Here is a 12,813-nt window from a genome sequence, read left to right as displayed (position 1 = left end):
TCACAGAAAGCAGCTATAATTCAGTGAATGTGAGGCCTCTCTGTCTATTCATATAGTCACCACCACTTCCTATCATTTCGAAATCCTTGACAAAACTCAAACTGTATTTCTGAAACAAGGCTTGAGAAAAGTGGAAGTGTTCCAAAAGCATGAAATATCATTTTAGTGTGTCTTTTGTAAGAGGAACGGATACTGTCAGACCAGCTACACAAAGCTTTATTAAACAAGTCAATACGTGATAACAACAGTAAACACATTTTCAGCACACATACACATTCCTGCATCAATAGTCAACACGTGGCCTGTGAGTTGGATGGGATGTGGAGTTTTCAGTGTGAAGAAATGAAGGAGCTACGTAGGAAAACAGTGGAGCTCTCAGCACAGAGAGCTGATTTCACTCTTGCTACAGCCCCACTTGCAGCAGGCGTTGGACAGTCCGACCACTACATCCCGTCCTTTCCTATCTGCACTCCGTAGAGCTTCCAGCACCTCCTCGGAAATTGGTGAGCGAGCCGAGCGGCTCAATCCAGCAGCCACAGATGCCTCATGTAATGTTTGATCTCTCCATACTTGGGACTCTGCAGGATCCTGCTCGCCAGTAAGCTGAGAGATGGAATTTGTGTTCCATGGGTCAAAGGCCTCTACCCCAATAAGAGCTGATGAAAAGCAGAGGCAAATATCTTAATATTACTGTTTGACTCTAGGAAAACACTGCACATCATGAAAAAATTAACTTGTATCCAAAGTCTCTCATCCACACACCTACCTGAGTCTCCCACACTTCTCCTCCAGCGAGAACCACCGCAGGTAAAGATGACGGCTCGTATGAACTCTCTTCCACACAGTTTCACCCCAAAGAAAGCGGGATGGGCATCATTCGACTGCACCTTGTCTACCAGGGCCACCAACAAGCCCAGGGTCAAGAGTGCTGCCTTCCACATGTTGAGAGGGAAAAGATGCCGTAGGTGTCTCAAATGCTGCTTGAAGTGTCTGTGTCGTTTGTGTTTCTTTCTGGACAGCTCGTTTTATAGGCCTCAGCATCTCAGATAAGGACCTCAACTCACCTCCACTCTTCGTCATGTCCAGAGATACAACCGGGGACCTTTACGGGCAACAATGCACATAGAGAAAAAGATAAGTTTTGGTAAAGCAGCAAATGATGCCAGAGGGGATGCCAACAGAGCTCTTGGTTATCTCACTGTGACCTTTTGCTGGCCTTTCTGTCCCTTACACCAGTTGGGCTGTGCGGTGTGTCACCACACAATCTCCGTCTGACTATCTGCTCTGCCATGCAATGGATGGAGATCACTATCCGTTCACCTCAAAGATGACTAGGGTGCGTGCGATACAATGGTATTCACTGCAAGTGGCACATACACACACACACAGTACAGAGAGATTTCAGAGGCCAACTGGTGATACTACAGTGACTCAAATCAATCATCAACTTCTATGTTGTAAAATATGAATTATTAATACAAGCCTATAGAGGAAGGGGGGGAGGGGGTATCAGAATCCGGTTTATTGCCACGTAGCTTTTCACATATAGGAATGTGCTTAGGTGTAGCCCTATTGGTGCATATACAAAAACAAAAATATAGAATTGAAGAAAGTAAAAATAAAAAATATTTTGTAACAGTTTAGACTGAAAGAGCTAAACAGGAATGTGCAGGGATATATTATAGGGGATGTGCAAAGGTTGACAGTATTAAGAAAAAAATGAATATGCAATGTACAGAGAATACGGAGTAATAAAGTCCAAAAATATTTGCATTAATGTAACTCATATATATGATAAATGGCGGCAGCAACATCAAGCAATCTAAAAAGTAAGATTCAGTGAGAATAAAAGTGGTCATTTGACGTCCGGCTCTGGTGAAAGTGACAGACGGGTGCTGTCCACCAATGAACGGCACGGTATTTTACTGACGCTGCGACCACCTCGTAAATCAGCCAATCAGCATTTAGTGCAGGGCGGGGCGATGACGAGAGGATAGCAACAGTTGCCCCGGTGAAGGCAAGGCGCCATAGTCACCGTAGTCCTGGCGACAAGAACCAAGCAACGGGAGTCAACAACAACAACCTAAATCTAAGGGAAAAAACTTCAACGACTTAAAAGGATAATATTGGGGTAAACTAGAGGTGAAGAAGTGATATATCTCATAATTATTATTTCATTTTTTCTCATGACGTATGTGGTCTCGTGCCTGTTTGTAACCGTCGTCGTTACGGTGGTAGTGGTCGAGCGCGTGAGTGATGAAAGTGGTTGCTCGCTTCTTTTCAATCGCACACTGTTGTTATGGCGATGTCAGATATTTGATAAGAGCACAAGATGGCGGGTGTGTGTTGTAGTGCCGCTCGTACTTTTCTGGCTCATTTGTTAAGATTGTTCAGTTTTTTGTTGTTGTTACAGTTTCGATCATGATGAAATGATAAAGAGACGTGTCTGGTGTCACGGCTATAGATGTGTTACCGATCCGACACGAGGAACTAGCTGTAGCTCTCGGTAATGTCGCAACTCCACGGAGCTCCTCGCTGAGGAAGCGATCACTCTCGTCTCAACTCACTCTTCAAGCTCGTCAGAAACCCTGAGATCGATTAGGAATAAACTGCTCCCGGAAGTCATTCGTTTACGAGTTCTAAATGCTGAGCTATGAGTGTATAGTGTACTTCATAATCTTTTTGTGACTTTGAAAAAGTTTTTGGTGTGACATTGAGTCACTGCACACGGTGTGCCGGATGATCGTCTGGTCGTCTTATTTGCCGTGTTGGATTACGCAGGAGTGGTTTATCTTCCAGTGGGATGGACTAAAGTTGTGACTGACAGTGGGTCCAAAGATTAATATGAGTTAATTTCCAGACGATAATATCTGCTACTGTCCATGGGCGAATACTGTCATGTATTTTGAGTGTGTCATTGAGTTGATTTGTTTCACCTGAAACACTCTGGTCACGTCAATGAAACTTGTTTTGAATATATATGTCATTGCTTTATTTATGGTGCTCAGGTTTTCATACGTGACCAAACAGGAAACGCTCTAGGCTACTGATGGTTTACAACAAAAAAAACCACGTCCTCCACTGGCTCGTGTTCCACGTGTGCACACACACACACACACACACACACACACACACACACACGTGCGCACATATTCAAGGTCCGTGTAGCCACACCACAGAGGGGTACGATAACATGTATGTTTGGTTGCACTCTCATTAATGAGGGCCGTCTCTCGTGTTATCCGCAGAACTCGTGCCTTCGAAGCATCGGTTGCCATGGCAACTTCTGGATACTCCGAAGACCTTCAGCCTCAGCAGGCCAACGCAGTAACCATGGCAACGCCTCCCGCCACCACGACCTCGTCCGCGAAGACGACGGCTCACTTCCTGTCCTCCGAGATCCCGCCGACCTCTGGAACCGCTGCCTCGAAAACTGGACAGGACGCACTTTGTTCTCAGGCCCCGCCCACCGGCCAGAGCCAGAAGGTTCTGACCACGCCCACGCAGCACTACGTGAACCCAGAAATACAGCATGCTGCGGACCAGAAGAGTAACGGGCAGAGCAACTCGCCCCAGTACATCATAGTAACCGTTACAGGTGAGAGACTATGATGGAAGGGACACATACCTGCACTCACACATCATACAGGTGTTTCTAGGAGCCGGGGGGGGGGCAGGATATGGAGTACAGTCTGAGCAGGCGTCAGTGTATCTGAAGGGAGAAGCAACAGGCTGGGTCCTGGTTGGAGACTGGCAGTTTGTCTGGCACATTGTGATTGATTCCAGTTATCAAACAGTGCAGAGGGGAGGTGTGTATGAATCTTTGGCTAATCATCTTTAAAGTGACCAGGGCCTCCATCTCTTTAACGTTGGATCAAACAGTGCTTAAACAATTGGTGCATTAGTTAATCCACAGAAAATTTATTGTCAACAACTTTGATAATGAAATGAATATTTAAGTCATTTATCAAAGGAAAAGCTCAAATATTTGCTGGTTCAGGCTTTCCTCTGTTTTACATCCATGTAAATTGATTATCTTTAGCTTTTTTTGGACTGTTGGTCATTGGATGATGTCACTTTGGGTTCTAGGACGTTGGAATGGTCATCTTCACTGTTTTCATTACATATTATATACTAAACGATTAATCAAGTTATATTTTACTTCACGAATAGCTAGCACCACAAATCAATCAAAATTCCACGTAATAATTAGTTAACTTAAGTAAGAATGCTTCATGTAGATTACAGGTTTCCTAGCCCTACCCAGTTGCTTTCCTTCTTTATAATAGTTTGAGCAGAGGTCTCAGTCTGGTTGGGTGGGTGGTGCATTCATTGTGAGGAACGTGGATGACTGATGGACAGAACCTGACTTAACTTCGACTCTGCTGCTTTTGCTATTAAAAGAGAGTCTGTGGTACAAGACATATTTAATCAACATGGCCTTAAGTGTGCAACCCTGCAGTTGAATAAAAGATAAGATAAGCGAGTATCTATGGTAATTCATGTAATGCATGCTCACGAGGCTTTGGACCGTTTACAGACCATTGCTTTTTCAAAATTATATTTTAAATTTAAAAAACCAAATGAGTTGGTACTTTTAAGATGTGGTGTTGACTGCTGGATATGAGAGCTGACCCTGGTGTCTGCCTGCATGTTTATTTTAGGGCCGTCTATTCGTAGATCTTTCCCCCCTGCTGGTATCAAGTAACACTTTGCACTTTCACCCAGAGTGACACTCGAAGGCCTGAGGTACGTCGAAGGCTCATGAAGGAGTAAGATTGCTGAATAACTGCTTATTAAAACCTCCCTCATATCTACGGGCTGCAGTACAAAGAGCTGGGCTCTTCTCAGTACAGGTATGCAGCTCACGTAGTAATCATGCACTATTAAAGAGGTGTACTTTAGCTATTGTGCTTTTTGTTCTATTTATACACTTTTATTTACTTAAAGTTTGAGGTATAAAAGTTGCCACCAGACAGAAGTGACCAATTGGATGTTTAGGCAGAAGCCTGAGGGAAACACTGTAGCCTCTAAGTATAACATATTACGTATTCATTGCAGCTAAAGTAGTTTAAATAAAAAGTGATTCACAAGAGCAGCACAGTGAGAGCAGGACGGTGCAAAACAGTTTTAAGTAGATTGTTTTTTCTCACCTGAAGGCTACAAGGAAGTGAATACCACCCTCTCCTCCTACCACCCTCCATCCTCCGTCTCTCCCTCTACCCCATCATCCCTCGTGTATCTCTCATTTCCCTCTCTCATCTGATCTGCATGTTTACAAGATGGAGTGATTCCTCTCTCCATCTGGGGAGATTAGCTGTCCAAGGCTGCCCTTCTGCATGCAAGATATAAGGATCAAAGCAGAGTTGGACATACGCACTCTTTCCTCCTCCCCACTGTTAGTCTGTCCTCAGTGGAAGAAAAAAAAAAACCTTTGTTGTACGATGTTCTGCGGTGACTGTTATTACGATTTGGAAGCAGTGTGTCGTGAGTACTGAACTTGTGGTATTGGTGGCTTTTCTGTCGATTTGTTCAATCGTCTGATGAAAGCTCTCTCCCTCTGTCCTCCCTAGAGGGCTCTGTTCACTCCAATGACAGCCTGTCAGACTCCAGCCCACCTGCCCCCAGTGTTCCCACTCAGGCGGTCCAACCAGTGCAGCCCACCCAACAGGTAAGATGCAGACATATACACAAACACCAATAGTTTACCGTTTGACCACGCAGGAGCATGTCACAGCAGATGGTCGGGTGGCCATAGTTCCATCTGACGCTGTGGCTTTACTCACCTGCAGAGGTCAGTGTTGCAAGCGGTGCCGCAGGCAGCCAAGAGGACTCAGTCTGGCCACATCAACAAGCTACAGTCTGTGCACATTAGCCAGGAGGTAAACAGACAGACAAGACATGTCTCGTATCATGTGAGGAAATATACAATAAATACGTTAGATTAAAGGTAATTTGATTGTGCATCTTTTAGCGTTGATCTGCTCTCTGCTACAGGCAGATAGAACGAGAGCAATGTAGGAGAGAAAGCCCTGTGGCCATTCTGACAAAACGCTTTGCCTGCTTTGCATGTCTTTTCACCTCCATCACTACGGCCTGTGGTGAACCTGGAAACTGAACTCTGCAGAGTGAGCGAATGAGCTTGTGTCATTTTATACAAGTAACCTCTACGGATGACACCAACAAAGCAAAAGGATAACATTTCGAATTTTTGACGGTTTACAATGATTTCAGGGCGATTTCAATTATTTTTCAGGATGGTTGTGAGACGGTGGTCTTCCATTTATAAATGTCAGTAATGTCAGTAAGCTGTCTAACAAGTTTCAGACATTGTGCCTGCTCGATCCCTCCTCTGAACAAAAACCCTCTTGACCCAGTTATGGAGCAAAGCGCTCTTCCTTCAGGCAAACAATATGCTGAGTATTAGAAGAAATATAGTTGATTCATTATTGTTTCTTTCACTCTCCGCTCATTGCTATTTGTGTTAAGTTGGATGTCTAGCAAAGAATAAGTCAAAATCTGCTCCAATTTATGATTTTATACTAACAGTGCATGTCTTTTTATTTGAATTAAACCCCAAAGCTGCAGTTCACTTGACTTTTTATGTAGCGTTTTACCATCAGCTTATTGTTTGGTTTTTATAACTTCACTCTCATCCCACTGATCCATGATGTTTCCAGCAGCAGCAGGCAGCTGTTCTCTGCCAAAAAGCTTTTAAAAAGCCACGATACACTATCTTCCCTCTACATAATGACACGCAGACAAAGCTAGTGACTCGCTGGGGAACAGCTAAAGAGACAGATTTTCTCACAAGAGTTGATAGAGAGCAAGAACAGCGCTATAAGGAGAGTGCATATTGGACTTGCTCCTAGGTGTGTAATAGGCAACTGTTTGCCATAACTTTATAAGGTAATAATATGTTAATATTGCGTTAACAGCTTGTTCTGCTGCCCTAAAGTGGCTAAAAATGAAGGAATTCTGCATTAAGTGTCCTGTTTGATTCTTATCCAGGAGGAGCATGTGTACTCTGGCCAGGTGCAGTATGTGGACGGAGGAGGAGACGTGACTTTTACTACGTCCTCCATGTGAGTAGAGAGGAACCTGCTCTGTGTGCATGTTGACTCACACACACACATACGCACGATCGATCACACACACCTTGTTACTTTCCCAGTCACACTTTTGTATGTTTGTGCGTGCGCCTACACGTCTTTTCCTGTCCAGTCGATCGAGCAACTACCCTTTCTCCGACTCGCCCCTCTACTCCCAGACCCCTCCCACCTCCTCCTCCTCCTACTACGAGACCACGCCCACCACCGAGTCAGACATCACCGGCTCTGTGACCTCGCAGCCGGTCTCTGTGGCAACAGCGGGAGCCAATTGCGGGGGAGCTGCTGCAGGTGGAGGGGGCTACGTCATTCAGGGAGGTTACATGTTAGGAGGAGGGGCGGCAGGTGGAGGAGGGCAGACTTTCTCCAGCCCCAACTCTCGCGCCCCACCCGCTACTGTGAGTGCTCCAGTTCAAAGGGAACAATGTACTGGTTACGATCTGAGACATGAAAGTTCATAAATTAAAATTGTGGCACGGTCCGTCTTCCCTAGGTGCAGTGGCTGTGTGATAACTATGAGGGGGCAGAGGGGGTGAGTTTACCTCGCTGCACCCTCTACTACCACTACCTGCTGCACTGCCAGGAGCAGAAACTAGAACCTGTTAACGCTGCATCCTTCGGCAAACTCATCAGGTCTGTCTTCATGGGGCTACGTACGCGGAGATTAGGGACCAGGTATATATACATACACACACACACACACATATATTTTGCTAGGCGAGTATCTCAGGGCATAACTCATTGTGTGTGTGTTTCAGAGGGAACTCGAAGTACCACTACTATGGTCTGAGGATCAAATCTGGTTCCCCACTGCTCAGGCTGATGGATGAACAGCAGCACATGGCGATGAGGCAGCAGCCTTTCTCACAGAAAAACAGGTATCCACACGAGGCCGCGCACCGGTGTCCCTTATCAACACTTTGTGGTAGATGATCCATTCAAAGAAGACGTATCAGTCGCTTAGCTTACGATGGTATTGCAGCTCCAAGTGCTTCCCTGTGACTCTTTCTCACTGTCCCCCTGATTGATGGGTATTCTGTCCAATAGGATAAAGCCACTTCATAAGGCACAGGGGATCACCAATGGGACATCAGGTGGGATGGGTCAGCTGCAGGCGGGGGCACTTTGTGATATTTCGGCGCAGGTGCAACAGTATCAGCAGTTTCTTGGTGAGCAACACCTACACTCTGCAAAAATGTTCACCATTTTTCTCATTTTATTTAAAAGAAAAGAATACTTTTGATTTGTGTCCTTGGTACTTTTGGTACTCCGCTGTACAAGCCGTGAACAACTGCTGTCTCTTGTGCAGAGCCATCGAGGCCTCTGCCAGACTTTGTGGACATTGATCTGCAAGATGGAACCCTGCCTGATGGGATCCTTTTAGAACACCTCAAGGCCTTTCAGATTCTCTACAGAGAGCACTGTGAGGTAGGCAGTCATGGACAAAGACGGGACACGCACACTGACCTCAGCTTTCTTCTTTCTCCACTCCCACAAGTCATAGCCTTGATGTAGCTACTGGTTTGGTAATGGTTTAGACACCTCCGTGGTATTGTGTGTGTGATCCCCGCAGGCCATTCTGGACGTGATGGTCAACCTTCAGTTCACCCTCGTGGAGACACTGTGGAAATCCTTCTGGAGGTTCAGCCAGAGCAGTGACACAGAATCACTCAACCTGTAAGAGTCATTAACACACTCAGCCAATGAAGGAAACACTAGCACGTACATCTCATCCACTGCTGTAACTAGTATGAATGTGGTGTCCTCTCCCCCTCCAGGCACAATGAGTCGGAGAAGCGTCTGCCCAAAACGTGCCTGGTGGTGCTGTGTAAGTATGAGCCAGTGCTGCGCTGGACGAAAGAGTGCGACAACCTGCTCTACCAGACTCTGGTGGAGATCCTCATCTCTGACGTACTGAGACCCATCCCAAGTAAGTGTGCAAGGCCCGTAAGGGGCGTGTATACAAAACTGTGGAGTGAGGCAATCGAGACTAATTGACTGATTTACAGCCAAGGGGACTTAATCTGGGGGCAAGTTCCTCTGTGTTTAAATATAAACTCTCTCTCTCTCTCTCCATCCTCTCTACATCAACACCATCCCTCCCTCAGGTGCCTTAACTCAGGCCATTCGCAACTTTGCCAAGAGTCTGGAGAATTGGTTGACAGGCGCCATGATGAACATCCCAGAAGAGATGGTTCGCATAAAGGTATTTGTGGGCTTCTGCACTGATTCGCTATTAAGACAGAGCTCTGCATCCATTTTCTAGGTCACATGTTAACAGCGTTTCAGATCTATCCAGATGTTGTCTCGATCCAGTTCAGACAGTTCACATCTGGCAAGGCAATATATCTTAAATGTCTCGAGTTTTATTACTGTATTGATCTCAGTGTATCCTCGGTGTGTCTTGGGGTGCATTTTACACGTTTTCAGTGCTGTTGTCTCGTGAATGGATGCACATCAGCCCAGAGTGTGAACTGGGCCCTTATTGTGGCTGCCTCTTGAAATGAGCCATCTCCTTATTCCTCCTCCTCCTCCCTCTGTCCTTCAGGTGGTGTGTGTGGGCTCCTTCTCCCAGACGCTGCGGCGCTATACCAGCCTGAACCACCTGGCCCAGGCAGCCCGCGCTGTCCTGCAGAACACAGCCCAGATCAACCAGATGCTCTCAGACCTCAACCGGGTTGATTTCACTAACGTACAGGTGTGTACTACTATCTCACCCTCCTATCTATGACTCTACACTAGTGTTCTGAGTGAAATAGAGCAGAAACATGACCCGTGTCCACCCCGTGTCCCCCCCCCCCCCCCTCAGGAGCAGGCATCCTGGGTGTGTCAGTGTGAGGACCAAGTGGTACAGCGGCTGGAGCAGGACTTTAAAATGACTCTGCAGCAGCAGAACTCTCTTGAGCAGTGGGCTACATGGCTGGACGGTGTTGTCTCAGAGGCCCTGAAGCCCTACGAGCACAACTCCGTCGCCCTGCCAAAGGCTGCCAAGGTCTTCCTGCTCAACTGGTCCTTCTATAGGTGAGAGGACAAAGACAAACTGTGTACAGTATATAAAAAGATTTGGTTTTATGTGGAAGATAATTGTCTTCTGTGCTTTCTGACCAGCTCTATGGTAATCCGGGACCTGACTCTGCGCAGTGCTGCCAGCTTTGGCTCCTTTCACCTGATCCGCTTGCTGTATGACGAGTACATGTACTACTTGATAGAACACAGGGTGGCCCAGGCTAAAGGAGTGACACCCATTGCGGTCATGGGAGAAGTACGTGTCTGTACATACAGTCACATAGTATCAGTCTGCACTTGATGATACATGTTTATAAATGTCCAATTCTTAATCTGTGTTGCAGTTTGCCAGCGCGGTCAAGAGCCGAATCTCTCGTGACCTGGAGAAAGGTAATGTCACCGCGATTCTCCTCACAAAATACGATCAGTTTCAAGTTTTGCCGTCAGCCTGTTATCGGGTCACTTAATGCCACGTCAATGCCCCCTTTCTCCATCAGAAGAAGAAGAGGACGATGAGGAAGAGGAGAGCGAGGACGAGGGCGGCGATCTCGTGCTGCAGTCCAGCTCTCTGAGTGCGATGGATGACGAGAAGGACCCGATGGAGCCGCCCGCCAAGTTGCCCAGGACGAGTTTCAACCTGCACACTCTGACCGACGGCACACAACCTTAGCCACTCATTTGTAGAATTATCTCTCTCACATACACACACACACACACACACACACACACCTTTGCTTTAAGTTTAACATCGTGCCATCCCATTCTGACATCCTGTGTACGCTTCAGGTTTTGCAAACAGCTGATGTTTGGTGTCGAGCGTGTTGTCGTCCGGTGTGTCTGCAATCATGTGCACATGTGGAAGAGCCTTTTTGTACTTTTGTGCTGCTGCCGTTCTTTTTCTCTTTGCCTTCACCTGATATGTTACGATCCTTCCCTCGTTCCCCATGCCTTCCCTGTTTTCAGTGGCTAGTTGCCTGTAGCCACTCCTGTCCAGCCTCAACTACATTGTACATAGTCTTGGTTCCCTCCTGCCCCGCCTTAACCACTGACCTGATTGCTGTGGAAAGATGAGAAGTGTTCTTCGTTGTACTCTTAAACTCATAAATATCTCCTACCTTGCCTTTAAAGCAGTGACTATGCAGGGAAGCTGGACTTTAGTGAACAGAACTGGCTGAAATATACATTTCTTTTTTAAATCTCAGAGTAGCATCTGGAATGATACTGCATTATGAATTTTGTTGGGACTTGGATGTTGATTGACAGCTATGTGCGGATGCCATATTTTACTTCATGTCATTTGTAATTAATATGGCCGATTAACAGATACCCTGTGCCTTTGAGAGATTCCTAGACAGAGAAAAAAGCTTGTATTCTATATATTCTGAATTGGTGGATTAATAAATGAAGGTCCTGTGAAGTAGTCTTGTTATGAATATTTAGCTGTGAAAAAAACACAATGAAACGTTGACAGTCCAGCGTCGTCGTGATGATTCTGCCCAGTTTGCTGTTTTTAATCCAACTTTTTTTCCAACCTTTTATCTACTCATCCATTTGTTATCTCTATTTTACAAACACACGCACACGACAGACAGACTGCTGGACCACCACACACACACCTTGGTCAAAGCTAATCCCACCCAAGAACATTTAGTAGATAACCTATATTATGTACCTTTTGTGAACATTGTCAGATATCCAAACTATTTGTATGTTTAACCATTATTGCCTTAAGAAATACATTGTGCTCTGTGCACCATCCAGATAACTGAACTATGTTTTTGTTGTGATAGTGGATCAACATGTGAACATGGTGACTTTCTAGACGGACCCTTTCCAGAGAGCACATGCTCAACCAGCAGCATGAGCAGATGTTGTGCCGTCTGAATACCAAGATCCCACCAAAGAGTAAAACAAGAGTATATTTACATGTGTTTATATAGTGAGGGCAGACTACAAAATAAAAACTGCTGCCTGCCATGTCCCCATTATAAAGATTGTGACTGATTTGTGCTGCTGAACCTTTTCTAAGTCCTCTTGATGTGATTCAGAAGACCTTTGTACTTAAATGTGTGATCGACGTTTGTAGCTTTATTCTCACTGTTAACAAAGGATGAGATTGCTCTCAAAACTTGTGCCATATTTCTGTTATTCATTGAACCGCTCAACCACATCACCAACAATATTTTGGGGCCTCCAACGTACTCCAGATACTTAGAATTGCACTTCCATAATGTTGGGAAACTCACGAGAGATAGATTTAAAAAATAATGGTGAAAACAGAAGCAATAGAGACTGAGATATCCTTAGTGTGGGTCAAGCTCTAAAATGACTATATTCAGACGTAATGCAACTTAAAAGCATCTTTTCTTCAACCGTCGCTGCCTCTTAAATGTCCACTTCTAACACAGGCCTCCTGTTGATAGAATCACAGCCTCGCGGTTGTATTCCTCCGCCACTCATGTCGCAGTTAACATCCATCTGTCCAAAATGTCTTCGCTTCATCATTTGACCTTATTAGACATGTGTGTGAAATTGTCATAATTAAGGTGTGAATTCTTGAGTTAGGGTCAAAAACCATGTTGTGTGAGGTCACAGTGACCCATGATCACCAAATTCTAATCACTCCAACCTTAAGTACAGGTGGGAGTTCCTTGATGAGGTCATTAGGGTTATTCTTTACAAACTTTAGAAAACTCCT

At 45.5% G+C, this 12,813-nt stretch overlaps 2 protein-coding genes across 9 annotated transcripts; one reads left to right on the top strand and one right to left on the bottom strand.

Moving 5' to 3' along the window:
• Positions 1 to 271: 271 nt before the first annotated feature.
• On the bottom strand, positions 272 to 1,080 carry rln3b (relaxin 3b). The gene is made up of 2 exons (XM_076090788.1): positions 767 to 1,080; positions 272 to 656 (listed from the first exon to the last, which is right to left on the bottom strand). The coding sequence occupies exons 1-2, from the start codon at positions 939 to 941 to the stop codon at positions 376 to 378; spliced, it is 456 nt and encodes a 151-aa protein (XP_075946903.1). The 5' UTR covers positions 942 to 1,080; the 3' UTR covers positions 272 to 375.
• Positions 1,081 to 2,001: 921 nt separating this feature from the next.
• Positions 2,002 to 12,254, top strand: rfx1b (regulatory factor X, 1b (influences HLA class II expression)). Of its 8 annotated transcripts, XM_076090474.1 has the most exons (19): positions 3,460 to 3,598; positions 4,729 to 4,856; positions 5,283 to 5,487; positions 5,574 to 5,671; positions 5,793 to 5,915; positions 7,012 to 7,085; positions 7,225 to 7,507; positions 7,603 to 7,784; positions 7,868 to 7,987; positions 8,157 to 8,278; positions 8,419 to 8,537; positions 8,683 to 8,786; positions 8,888 to 9,039; positions 9,218 to 9,315; positions 9,658 to 9,807; positions 9,919 to 10,130; positions 10,218 to 10,371; positions 10,460 to 10,505; positions 10,613 to 12,254. In XM_076090474.1, the coding sequence occupies exons 3-19, from the start codon at positions 5,340 to 5,342 to the stop codon at positions 10,783 to 10,785; spliced, it is 2,358 nt and encodes a 785-aa protein (XP_075946589.1). In that variant the 5' UTR covers positions 3,460 to 3,598; positions 4,729 to 4,856; positions 5,283 to 5,339; the 3' UTR covers positions 10,786 to 12,254. The 8 variants fall into 8 exon arrangements, with proteins under 8 accessions (XP_075946587.1, XP_075946584.1, XP_075946588.1 ...); XM_076090472.1 differs by lacking the exons at positions 4,729 to 4,856; positions 5,283 to 5,487 and adding an exon at positions 2,002 to 2,142 and having other exon boundaries at positions 3,249 to 3,598; positions 5,793 to 5,882; XM_076090469.1 differs by lacking the exons at positions 4,729 to 4,856; positions 5,283 to 5,487 and adding an exon at positions 2,002 to 2,142 and having other exon boundaries at positions 3,249 to 3,598.
• Positions 12,255 to 12,813: the final 559 nt, after the last annotated feature.

The sequence above is a fragment of the Anarhichas minor genome, unplaced genomic scaffold, assembly GCF_050575085.1.
Source record: "Anarhichas minor isolate MPS153535 unplaced genomic scaffold, ASM5057508v1 ptg000012l, whole genome shotgun sequence".
NCBI classification, from domain to species: Eukaryota; Metazoa; Chordata; class Actinopteri; order Perciformes; family Anarhichadidae; genus Anarhichas; species Anarhichas minor.
The sequence above is the reverse complement of the archived record's forward strand: the minus strand, read 5'-3'. Positions and strand labels throughout refer to the sequence as shown.